This window comes from Capricornis sumatraensis, chromosome 9 (assembly GCF_032405125.1).
Source record: "Capricornis sumatraensis isolate serow.1 chromosome 9, serow.2, whole genome shotgun sequence".
Lineage (NCBI taxonomy): Eukaryota > Metazoa > Chordata > Mammalia > Artiodactyla > Bovidae > Capricornis > Capricornis sumatraensis.
The window spans coordinates 25531814-25545654 of NC_091077.1; the positions used below are offsets into that span (position 1 = coordinate 25531814).

General features: G+C 38.1%; 1 protein-coding gene across 1 annotated transcript in view; it reads left to right on the forward strand.

Moving 5' to 3' along the window:
- FBN2 (fibrillin 2) overlaps window positions 1-13841 on the forward strand; it is a 224214-nt gene that overhangs the window by 93902 nt on the left and 116471 nt on the right. Inside the window, exon 8 of the mRNA XM_068981357.1 lies at window positions 8776-8901. Coding sequence (XP_068837458.1) covers window positions 8776-8901 — 126 coding nt within the window. The remainder of the gene's footprint in view (window positions 1-8775; window positions 8902-13841) is intronic.

The following is a 13841-nucleotide window of genomic DNA, read 5'->3' on the forward strand; positions in this document are numbered from 1 at the left end:
TCACAGCCAGCCTCTGGGGAAGGAGTCCAGCAAACACTTGGTTTCAGCTGTACTCACAGCTTAGTGGTTCTATTTCTGGTCCAAGGAAATGTTCATCTTGTATTTTGAAACCAGCTGGCTCTTTCTGGTTTTCTTTTCTTTTCTTTTTTTCTTTTTAAATGTGATCTGTCACTGTTCTGTGTTTGGAACAGAAGGGGAGTACCAAAACATCCTGACTAGAGGTCAAAATCTGCATGTTTAATAAGCTGTCCAGGTGATTTTCCTGCACATTTAAGCTTTGTAACGTCTGCACTCGCTATTTTATCCTGTCAAGACCGAAGCTGTTTGACATGAAATTACTCAACCTCAGATTCCCTCTATTACTGCATTCTCATTTTCCATTTTCCCTGCATCTGATGAAGTATCTTCCCTTCTTTTCCAGAGTGAAATGTTCTTGCTCCGCACCTAATTCCATCACCTTTCTAACTCTTACTATTGATATGTAAGTTCACTTTTCTAGCTTTTATCTCTTCTTTTTCCCAACTCTTCCTCTTTACCTATGATCAGTTCAGTTCAGTTCAGCCGCTCAGTCGTGTCCGACTCTGCAACCCCATGAATCGCAGCACGCCAGGCCTCCCTGTCCATCACCATCTCCCAGAGTTCACTCAGACTCACGTCCATCGAGTCAGTGGTCCCATCCAGCCACCTCTGTCGTCCCCTTCTCCTCCTGCCTCCAATCCCTCCCAGCATCAGAGTCTTCCAATGAGTCAGCTCTTCACTTGAGGTGGCCAAAGTATTGGAGTTTCAGCTTTAGCATCATTCCCTCCAATGAACACCCAGGGCTGATCTCCTTTAGAATGGACTGGTTGGATCTCCTTGCAGTCCAAGGGACTCTCAAGAGTCTTCTCCAACACCACAGTTCAAAAGCATCAATTCTTCGGCGCTCAGCCTTCTTCACAGTCCAACTCTCACATCCATACATGACCACAGGAAAAACGACATAGCCTTGAGTAGACAGACCTTAGTCGGCAAAGTAATGTCTCTGCTTTTGAATATGCTATCTAGGTTGGTCATAACTTTCCTTCCAAGGGGTAAGCGTCTTTTAATTTTATGGCTGCAGTCACCATCTGCAGTGATTTTGGAGCCCCTCAAAATAAAGTCTGACAGTGTTTCCACTGCTTCCCCATCTATTTCCTAAACATCATTAACACAAACCTCTCTCTTCCACCTCTTTGATCACCTCTCACTATGCCATTTTTATTCTGAGTTTTTTTACTGTTCATTTGTGCTCAGTTGTGTCCAGTTCTTTGCGACCCCGTGGACTGTAGCCTGGTATGTAGTTGAACCTTCTAATTGCATCTTCTGCTCCTTATAAATACCCTCTGCTCTTGGGAAACTCATCCATAGTTTTTGGCTCAGTTTTTCCCACCTCCTCTGGCATGTTTCAATTCTGTCCTGTTCTTTAGGATCCTTTATCAACTACTATGTCCTCCAGTAACTTGTTTTCATACTTTAATTGAAAGAGTATATTGTTAATCTTCTCTGGTGGGATTGTGCCTTGTTTTAAATTTATCTGCTTAACAAATCATTAATTCATGATGGTTAGAGATTACATATAACATACATGTGACAAATCAAAGACCTTTAATCAGCAATTACTTGATAAGTTCACAAGTGAATGGTAGATGCTCAAAATCTATTTATTTGATTTAAAGAGAGAAAATTGAGGCTTTCAAAGAATGAATACCATTTTCATTAGAATCTGTTATGAATATAGATGCAGATATCTTCCAGACACTGTAAAGCACACTAAATCCAGTCACATATAAAAATGATTATAGATGATTATCAGTTAGGATTTATCCCAGGAATGCAAGTTGGTTCAGCATCTGAAAATCAAGTAATATAATGTAAGTAGAATAAAGGACAAAAGCCATACGATCATCTCAATACATGCAGAGAAAGTATTTGAAAACTGACACCCTTTCATGATAAAAATGACCAACAAATTTGGAATAGAAGGGAACATTCTTAACCTGATAAAAGGCATATATTAAAAAACTGCAGCTAACATCATACTAACTGGCAAGAGTCAGTATTTCCCTGAAGACCAGAAATAAAACAGATGTTTATTCTCACAACTTCTGTTCAACTTTGTGGTGGAGGTTCTAACTAGGGAAGTTAGGAAAGAAAAGGAAATAAAAAGTATCCAGGTTGGAAAGGAAGAAGTAGAACCATAGATCTGCAGATGATATGTGTTTAGTGGAGAAAGGATCAGCTAAAATGAGTACCGTATACACTAAAATGGAGAAGATAGCCTCTAAAAACTCTTTAAATTTAATAAATGGTCAGCAAGGTTGTTGTGACAGAATGTCAACATATAAAAATGAATTGTACTTCCATACATTAGCAGTGAACATTGTGAAAATGAAACTTTATATATGAAATGAAAATTATAGGATCAAAAGAATAAATGCTCATGAACAAATATAATGACGTGAAAGACTTTACACTTAAAACTACCAAACCTTGTTGAAAGATGTTAAAATCCAAATAAAAGGAAAGATATCCCATGTTTGTAGATTGGAAGACTAAATATTAAGATGGCAATATTCCTCAAATTGATATATAGATACAACACAATTCCTGTCAAAATTCCAACCTTTTTTAAATACACAGTCTAATCCTAAGGTTCATATGGAAATTTATATGTAAATCATGTATCAGATATGGGATATATATATATATATATATATATATATATAAAGAACTCATACAACTCAACTATTAAAAAATAACTTCATTTAAAACTGGGCAAAGTAATAGAATAGATATTTCTCCAAAGTAGATATATAAAAGCAATAAGCACGTTAAAGTGTGCTCAACATTATTAGTCATTACAGAAATGCAAACCAAAAGTATGATGTGATACCATCCCACATCCTTAAAATAGAAAAGGTAATAATGAGTGTTGGCAAGGATTGTGGAGAAATGAGAATCCTTATACATTGCAAGTGAGAGTGTAAAATATTCCAGCTGCTTTGGAAAGCAATTTGACAGTTCCTTAATAAGTTAAACATAGGATTACCATAGAACTCAGCAATACCACATGAGGTTAAATCATATGTCCACAGAGAAGTAATACTGAAATGTTATAGTACCTTTGCTTGTAATAGCCAACAAATGAAATTAAAATATCCATCACTGATGGATGAATACATAGAATGTGGTATATCCATACAGTAGAATATTATTTGCAATTAAAAAGAATGAAGTTCTGGTATATCCCACAACATAGTTGAAATTTGAAAACATGATGCTAAGTGAAAGAAGCCAGTCATGAAAGATCCTTTATTTTATGGTTATTTTATATGGAAAATGCCCAGAATAGGCAAGTATATAGAAAGAGCTTATTAATTAATTGTTATAGATCTGGTAGTTATAGATTAGCTATTGCCTAGGTCTTGGAGTGAGGTAGGGAGAGTGACTGCTAAAGGGGTAGAAATACTTTGGCAGGAATGAAATTACTCTAAAATTAAATTATAGTGATGGTTGTACAATCATGTAAATACCAAAAACTGTTGAATTTTGTACTTTAACTGAATGAATTACCATGCAGTTATTATATTTCACTAAAGCTGTTTATAAATACACAATGAAATTTTGAGTAGAATTGATATGTATCATCCTTTCAGTACCCAATTAATTTTTATTTTATCATTTTGAAAATGCCTTTTGTCCCTGTAAAAGCTTGAAATAGCTTTATTCTATGTAATATTTAGTGGTAAGTTTTCCTAGTTTTGGGCTTCCCTTGTAGCTCAGCTGGTAAAGAATGCCTGCGATCAAACCTCAGTTTGATTCCTGGGTCAGGAAGATCCGCTGGAGAAGGGATACGCTGCCCACTCCAGTATTCTTGGGCTTCCCTGGTGGCTCAGATGGTAAAGAATCCACTTGCAGTGTGGGAGACCTGGGTTTGATCCCTGAATTGGGAAGATCCCCTGAAGAAGGGAAAGGCTACCCAGTCAGTCCAGTATTCTGGTCTGGAGAATTCCATGGACTGTATAGTCCATAGGGTCAGATAGAGCCATACATGACTGAGACTCTTCACTTCACTTTCCTAGTTTCTAATAGTATGTTAAATAAAAATTCAATGTATGCATAAGAGAAATAATATTTACCTTTTTTCTATACTAAAACAAAAATTGTATGGAATTAGGCCAAATACATGTGGTTCCTTGGCATGGATGGAAAGAAAATATTGTATAAGCACTTTTTAAAAAACAATTTATTGTTTTATTTGTTCTGAGTTCTCTGTAACATAATTGTTACATGGATTCTGCTTTTATGTATGACATGTACATATTGGAACTGACAGAATCTCTAGGGCAATGTTCTTAGAATTCAGTGATATCTGAGATCACACTTAGCACTACTTACCAAATTATTCATTATATCTGCTTAGAGTAAGATTTACAGAAAATGTTGTAAATGTTGGTTGACAAATACGAGGTTATGTGGCTTGGCAGTCAGAAATCTGTCAGATGGTTTTGCTTAGATCTAATTTTCTTAAAAAAAAAGAAGAAGAAGAAGAAGTCTGTGTTCCATTTAAATTACCAAACACTTTCCAATCCTTCTTTTTCTTTATCCTCCCATGGCACACTTCAAATCCCTTCCTTTTTGACAGAGTTCTTCCTTACCCTCCTCCCATCATCAACCTCTTATTCTGACCTTTCTGATCCTTGCTCCCAGTCTCCTGTGCGGCTTCTCTTCTCTTGACTTTCCCTTGGATGGTGGTGGTTCTCAGAGTTCCCTCCTCAAATTCAATTCTTTACATATATGTGTCTTCTTTGGAAATCTCATTTATTGCTGCAACTTCAAAAGCAATCTTCAGACTCGGTGATAAACCACAAGTATACATATTGACGCCTTCCTTTTTTACCAAGTTTCAAATGTTTAGCTGCGTAGTTGGAATTTCTGCTTGTTTCTCTCAAACTTTTCATATTCAGAGTGTCCCAAACTCAACTGAACCTCAGAATGTGTTTTTCCCTCTGTGTCCTGTTTTCTGTTAATAGCACTACCCTTGGCTCCGTGCTCAGTCAAACTATAAGTCTGAGATACTTATCCAGGGGCAAAGTCCTGCTGAATTCTCCTGGAATCTCTTGAATATGTGTTCTCTCACTCATCATAAAGCTTACTTAAGGTTCTCATCATTTATCACTGGGTTATTTATCATTATCTGTGTACGTTAAACATGAGGATTGTCTTTCTGATATATCGATTTGCTTATGTAATGTTCTTATTTAATTTAAAACTCTTCATAAATACCATATATTATTTCAGAAAAAAAGCTTAAGTTTTTGGGAAGGCTCTCCAGGGTTCAGCATATGGCTAATTAGCAAAGCTTATATTTGTCATTTTCCCAGTCATGCTGGTACACTTTCCATTCTTTGTGCTGCATTTTCAGATTTTTGTTACTTTCTAAGGCTATCTGTATTCCGGGCTTCCCAGGTGGCACAGTGGTAGAGAATCCACCTGGAGTGCAGGAGACTCAGGTTCAATCCCTGGGTTGGGAAGATCCCCTGGAGTAGGAAATGGCAACCCACTCCAGTATTCTTACCTGGAGAATGCCATGGACAGAGGAGCCTGGCAGGCTACAGTCCTGGGATTGCAAAGAGTCGTACATGACTGAGCAGCTGAGCAGTCACACACACCCAAAACTATATTCCACTTGCTACAGTAATTAGTTCAGGACTCTGGGCCTTAGGAGCCCATTTTCCTGGCTATAGGAATAATTCAAAAGGGTTAGTATGTGACTCAATTCAGGACATTAGGAGAAGAGGAAAGATTTGCTGAGGGCTCCTGGGGGAACATTCACTTCCTCTTAGGAGTGAGCCACTGTTCCAGTAAGAGACACCTTCTCCTACTCTAGATGTCCTAGTGAAAGATCTAGCCTAGAACTCCTGTAGCCATTTGCTCCCGTCAGGGAGGACAGCATTAAGGATGTGGTCAAAGCCAGAGGAGGGCATAGGTGAGCAGATCAATTTTTCATATAGAAATCTTAAATACTTTACTGAGAGTTTTTTACATATAATTATTTTGAAGCTGACCTTTAAAGGTTCTTACTTAATTCTAAGAAAGAAACGTGGAGTTTTTGCAAAATATTTAACACAAAACTCACAGATTTAATCTTATTCCATGTGTTCCTCTGTGTTCCAGGGTTTTTTTCTTTCCTCTTGAAAGAAAATTCAAACATCTTTCAATTTCTACTCTTTCTGTTGTCAGAAAGGCTATTTGGAAGTAGAGCACAAAGAAGTACTTTATTATGAAAGGAAATGCCTGAAAACAAGAGTAAATGCTTAAATGAAAGACTTTAAGGATCCTGAGTTTTAAGAATTTGGCTTAGTCTTAGGTTCCATAAGTGCCTTGGTTGTTGGCATACCGTTAGACGTAGGAGGATCAGAAAGTAAGTTTTGGTTCTTCACTTTTGTAGTGCTTGCTGCTTTACTGTGTGTGGTTTGCTTTTTCTGTCTTCCTTATCTAGAAGTGATTATCTATTTATCTGGTGATCACAGTATAGCTGTTCTGGTTTCCTTTCTCTTCTGAATCTACGTTCAGTTTTATTAAGATGCCCCACACTAAGATAGCAACACAAGATTCAACAGACCCTAATTTTGCACATATGGTTTTATTTCGTTGGATTAAATCTGATGGTAACTCTTTTTACCACATTATATGTTTGGTCTTCATGTAGCCAATTCATGTTAGAATTCTGGACTCTCTAGGGGAATTGATAGATTATGATTTGTACCACTGTGCCTTCAGTGGCTAACTGTTAAGCCTCTAATGAAGATATTATTTTAGAGACTGCCTGAATCTGGTAATATTTTTGAATTAGAACATTCCAAGAAGACATAGGCATATAGTTATTTCATGATACTGCTTATAGGCACGAATGACTTGTCAGAATAAATGGTGGGGAAAAAAAGAATGAATAGAGCAATTCAGTTCAGTTCAGTTCAGTGGCTTAGTCATGTCTGACTCTTTGCAACCCCACAGACAAGCATGCCAGGCCTCCATGTCCATCACCAACTCCCAGAGTTTACTCAAACTCATGTCCATTGAGTCAGTGATGCCATCCAACTATCTCATTCTCTGTTGTCCCCTTCTCCTCCCACCTTCAATCTTTCCCAGCATCAGGGCCTTTTCAAAGGAGTCAGCTCTTTAAATCAGGCCAAAGTATTGGAGTTTCAGCTTCAACATCAGTCCTTCCAATGAATATTCAGAACTGATGTCCTTTAGGATGGACTGGTTGGATCACATAGAGAAATAGAGGAAAGAAATTTAGGGCATTGTCAACCATTTTTAAATTATGGGATTTGAAATTTACTCCCTTGTATTTATAATTAGAATATAATTTTTCTGTGCTTTTTATCAATGCACTTAAGCACATATATGTGTCTTTATATATGTACGTATATATGTGTGTGTATATACATATACATATATAGGACTTCCCCGTAGGCTCAGCAGAAGAATGTGCTTGCAATGCAGGAGACGCAGGAGATACGCGGGTTCGATCCATGGGTGGGGAAGATCTCCTGGAGGAGGGCGTGGCAACCCACTCCAGTATTCTTGCCTGGAGAATCCCATGTATGGAAGAGCCTCATAGGCTACAGTCCATGGTGTCACAAAGAATCAGACTCGACTGAAGCGACTGAGTATACATACATATATATATTTATATATATATGCTTGTGTATATATATATATATATACATATACATCTTTTAAAAAGCTGAAAGCTCAAGTTTACTTTTTGGTAATCATCTAGGCTTTTATGGCTTTTATAATTGTTCCCTGTATTCACTTGGTCTTTGGTAGCTCTGTTGCTTAGAGAGGACAGCTAATTCCCAGGCATCTCTGACTGGATTCTCTTCACACTGGCTCATTTCCTTTTCAATATATTAGCAAGTCGCTCCCAGTGTACCTAATTGTAGCTTTGTTTGACTTTCCACCTCTCTCTGCTTATTGAACTAGAAGAAAATTACATTAAAGCTTATATAAATGGCTAGGTTTCCTGGTTTTGGGAAAATTTAAAAGAAAGCAGACCTTTCATTAACGTGAAAGGGAGTGGACTAGTCCCAGCACTGAATAAGCTGAATGGATAGATTTAGGGAGGCACAATAGGAAAACTGGATAACTCCCAAAGCCACCCACATTTGCCCTTTGCCATTTTACTGTATTATTTTAGGTTTGAAGTTAATTCCCAGAATGCCAGATATACCCATATTCAGATGTAAGTACAAAAACATATCCTGAAGCCAAATAGAAAAAAAAAAAAGGTGTTTGCCACCCTCCATTGGTTCAGATAATTAATGTGAAAATTAGCTATAAAATTTTAAATGTACTATTTCATATTTAAAAATGTAATCCTTGCATATGTGTGTGTGTTTTTTAAGTCTCTAGTAGGATAAGTCCCTAAATGATGTAGAATGGAAACTAAAACATTTACATCTTTACTTATTTCCAATTTAAATTGCATTTGAGGAGGAAAAAGAGGATATGGAGTTTTGCTTTCATTGGCCTTGTTTTCCTGCCGTGGGAGTTTACTTTCATCTCAGTTCCCATAGATAGTGTGAGAAATTCTTTAGGGCCTGAAGTAAGAGTATCTTCAAGGTTATACGATCCGACCTAATCAACCATCAGTGCTCTCATACACTTTTTTTTAAAGATCCCTTTTAAAAGCTATTTAATGGAGGCCTTTCTCAGTCATCTTCTCCTTCTTCCCCTGATTAGACATTGACGAGTGCAGCATCATTCCTGGGATATGTGAAACTGGCGAATGTTCCAACACCGTGGGAAGCTACTTTTGTGTTTGTCCACGTGGATATGTAACCTCAACAGATGGCTCTCGGTGCATCGGTAAGCCTCCTGGTTTTGAGGGCACAATACACTGCTTCTTTCTAATGACAGAACAGCCCAAGCAGGTATGGAGATGGCAACAATTATAAAACCTTTGGGAAAGTGGCTGAAAGAGTTGTTTATGGTACCGCTATCGAGGGATTGATCAGCCAGGTGCTCATGTCACAAACTTCAGTATCAGAAGCCATTTGGATTTGCTTTATGTTGTCAGAGTCATTTTTTAAATGAAGAAAGATTTCCTCAAGACATTGCTGAATGTTACAGACACAAAGGCATGAGAAAGATTTTTAAAAATCTGCTTTGGGAGACAAAGTGTAGTAATTAACAGTTCTTTCATTGTTATGAATCATGAATGTAATCAATGTCTTATTTACTTAGCACGTGTTTACTCTAGTAAAGATAGTTAATACAAAAAAGAAATCAGTACCTTTAATTTTGTGTTTTAAGCATATTTTAACTAAAGCCGGATATATTTGCATGTTCTCTTTTATTTAGAAAGATGAAACAGTGCTTGCAGTCATGTGTAGGTCATCTACTTTTCAATAAGCTTTAGACTTTAAGATCACTAAAGATTCCTGTAGTACAGGAATTGAATTAGGGAAATCAAACCAGCACCCAAAAACTGAAGTTGCTTGGTTCCCTAGAGGATGACTGTCTGGGCAGTGACCATCTCCTATCCCCACTGGGAGGGTGTGTGAGTCCCTAAGCACCAGGGACTTTGTGTACCCACATGATGTACACATGAACTGGACTGATGGGATGGAGGTTACAGAGAGTTTAAGATGTAAGCTAGAGCTCATAGGCTACCAATAAAAAGGCTTGAGTTCACTTGTTGAGATGCCAAACACCGTGCTGTTGGCCATCCAACAGCAAAGAGATGAGCGAGAAGATCCTGCCTTCAGAATGCTATGTTGTCATCATAAACAGTAGTCGAAAAGTAGCAGTCAAAGAAGAAACTGTGGTGGCAGTATTAACACTGACAGCTGCCAGTTATCAAGCTCATACCATGTGTGAGGCCCTGGACATCTACACCTTACTATCACATAGTGGGAGGGCCTTGGGTAAGCTACTGACCTCTCTGTCCTTCAGTTCCTTCTAGTAAATATGTGATAAAATATCCCTTATTCTTTCTACTTATTATCATTAGGGGGAGGAAGAAGTATAGGAGAATGAGGATATAATCCTTGTAATAGCCCTGTGTGATAAGCATAATTATTCTGATTTGTAGATGAAGAAATTGAGATTTAGAGAGGTTAAACAACTTACATGATGTTTCAGGGCTGATCCATGGAGCCAGGATTTAAATCCAGGTCTCCAGGCATCTATGTTACTCTGGTTCTATACCATCTCCTTAGATACTCTAAGTTAACAGAGATCCTCTGCCTAGATCTCAAGGCCTCCAGCGTGAGTGGTTTCTCTCCCACCACATGGACAGTTGGTTTTGAAGATTTCGATGATGATTATTTGTTCTTTACGAATGAATCGGAGTTCTGTCTTACACTTGGTAATACATTATAGATGTTAAGTCTATAAAACTGAGCAAATTAACTGTTTTTAGGGTCAGTGTTATCAGTTGGCTCACTGCCTACTAAGTCTGATTCATTTAACATAATTTAACAGAATTGCAAATTAGCAGAACAACCTACACTTGTCTTAGTTTTTTTAAACTGTATAGGAAAAGAATGTGCACATGCACACACACACACACACACACACACACACACACACACACACACACACACACACACACACACGTGCGCAGTCTTCCTCTTGAAACAGGCATGCGCTCAACCCTATAGGGAAATTGTCAGTTTAGGGGTCATCAATGAACATCCTTGGCTGGTAGGAAACCTATATTCTTGAAATGGCCAGAAGAAATGTGCCTGGAGACATAAGGGAGGTTATTACTGTGAAGTTCTGAAAATGCCAAATAAGATGCATGTGTTTTATTTGGTAGACGATGTGGAGTAACTGAAGGCCTTTGAGAATGAATTGTACAACTAGACCAACTGGTGAGAAGGCAGAATTTGCCATAACAAGTGTTAGTGTTTTAGATCACATTTCTAAGTTACTTCTTTCTCCCTTATTTCTTAAGTTTCTAAGTCCTTTTTTTTAGTCATGAACTTCATCATATTGGAATAATCATGATGAAAATCCCTAACAATTTACTGAGGTTGTTTTCTTCAGTGTCAGATATTTGGTTTACCATTAAATCATGATAAACTCTTTATCTCTTGCTTCTTATATAAAGTTCTAGCCTTTACCTGAACTTTCAAAGCCCTTTAGAGCCTGACCCAGCCTGTATTCAGGACTCATCTCTAACCACCTACCACCTCACACATTTCTCTTATTGTGGTACATAAGTACACTGCCCACAGTATTTCCTCTGCCTGAAGCATCTTGACTTCCCCCTACTATGCTCATTAAAACCCAACTCATCCTTTAAATCCCCACTTAGACATCACTGTTTTTACTGCCATCCCTGCTTAACCCACATTTACATCTTGGACAAAGTCAGTCAGCCCTTCTCATAATATTTTTTACTTTCTTTCATTTCTGGGTTTATCACAGTGTCACAAGTATTTTTGCTTTACTCATTGGCCAGACTGTAAGTACCATTAGGTTCTGCCTTATGCAGCTTTCCGTCCTCGGTACCTGATACAGTCCTTTCCACAGAAGTTTGGGCTCAGGAAATCTTTTTCTGAATGAAGAGGCAAACCAGCAAATGAATGTATGAGATGGGGTTGAACATAAGAATTTCATTAATATTCATTAATAGCTGCTTTGCATCCTTTGACTGCTGGAGATGATGTGGTGGCACTGAGCTATGGTCTCCAATGCTCAGAATGTGAGAGAGCTTGCTTGAGCTCCAGGAGCTGTGGCACGTGAGTCCCATGCTAGCCAGGAGTCTCCACTCATTTCAGTATCAATATCCTGACCCAGAAACAGAGGAAAGCTCCTAAGGAGGGGAGAATGACATTCCAAAATTGCAAAACCAATGCTAAAATTAAGTAAGCAGCTGAAAAATTTTTGAATTTAACTATGTTTCATTTGGAATAAGTATATGTTTTCCACATAAGAAAAAAATAAGCCTAGAATTTTAATAGGTAAGAGATCTTTGATTTTGATTTTTTTTGAATCTGAGTCGGTATTTTGTTAGATGGAATTTATTTATGATTGAATTATATATGTCATAAGTATTTCCATGCTATTGGTTTTGTAACCATATATATGCTAACAATAATAAGCTGGATGCTCTCAAAATTTTTTTCTTGAGCAGAAAACTACATGTTATCTGCAGCGTTATTCTACGTGTGGCACATACTGAATGCTGCCTTGATTCCTTAGTTAGTCAAAACACCCTGAATATTTACAACATTATAAGGCAACAGTAAGCTTCCTTTTTCTCTTATGTATAAGAAATACCTTCGTATGGCAGGACAGTTTAATGGTCATTTAAATTATAAAATGGGATAGTTTTCTCATTTCCTTTTATGCTAAGTATAAAAATGAAATCTTAATTTGTTTTCATTTTATGTTTTCCACCAAGTTTTTTAAAATGTCCAGGAAACAGCCCTCTTTTTTAACAAAGATTACTAAGAGATGTCATTTCTAAAAAAAGTAGGCCCATACCTAATTTTTTTCTTTTTTTGAAAATTTCATATTATTTCTTTATTATTAAATGAAATTAAGAAATTAATTATAATGTTTAAATGTGATGGAAGAAGACAATGAAGCATTTTTCATAGCACAACTTAATTGCCCTTATATCACTTTATATCATTTTAATGTTCATGACATTATTAATACTTCATTTCCATGTTGCAGTGGAGGCAAGAAGAGTGACTGGCAGTCAGCAATGAGTCAGTGATGATTGACAGGCTCTTTGCAACTCTTTTCAACCCCATGGTGCCTACCAGGCTCCTCTGTCTGTGGAATTCTCCAGGCAAGAATACTGGAGTGCCATTCCCTTCTCCAGGCTATCTTCCCGACCCAGCAATCTAACCCACATCTCCTGTGTCTCCTGCATTGCAGGCAAATTCTTTAGCATCGGAGCCACCAGGGAAGCCTGATTGACAGGCAGCAGTGAACAGATTCTGTATCCAAGTTAACGTGCCAGCTATCACTGTGCACGCAGAACTAGCAGGGACCCTACATGGGTAACCTAGAAGTGCCAGTCAGCAACAAGCAAAGTTCAGAAAATGGAGAGTAAGCATTTAAAAGTCCTTAAGGCAATGGCACCCCACTCCAGTACTCTTGCCTGGAAAATCCCACGGACAAAGAAGCCTGGTGTGCTGCAGTCCATGGGGTCGCTAAGAGTCGGGCACGACTGAGCGACTTCACTTTCGCTTTTCACTTTCATGCACTGGAGAAGGAAATGGCAACCCACTCCAGTGTTCTTGCCTGGAGAATCCCAGAGATAGTGGGCCCCTGTCTATGGGGTCGCACAGAGTCGGACACGACTGAAGCGACTTAGCAGCAGTAGCAGCAAGGTAATGTCATGTTGCCACAGTATCCTAGTCTGTCTGCTTGAGCTTTACAGAAGTTTCAGTGTGCAATATTGCCATGGAGTATTCTCAAGAAAACATAATGTGAAAAATAAAAACGTAAGAGAAAGTTGGAAGCAGTGGGCAATTAATTGCTAAATAATTCCTTAGCCAGTAAATGCTGTAAATCCAAAAGAAAGCCCTGATTGTCATAGTTAAAATTCTCTTGAAAGTGAGCACTGATAAGATACAGACCTTGAAAGATGGGCGGGAGCCGAGCAATTGGACTGTGCTGAGCAAAGAGAAAGGCCTGAGCAGCACTGCAGATGCTGAAAGTGAGTAGACGTGGGAGGAAGTGGGAAGGGTCGCTTGGGGAGGAGAGCTAAGTAAGAAAGTGGTTGAAGATGGGTTAAGATGAAGATTCTATTGCTGAGGCTCTTAACTGCCTTTCTA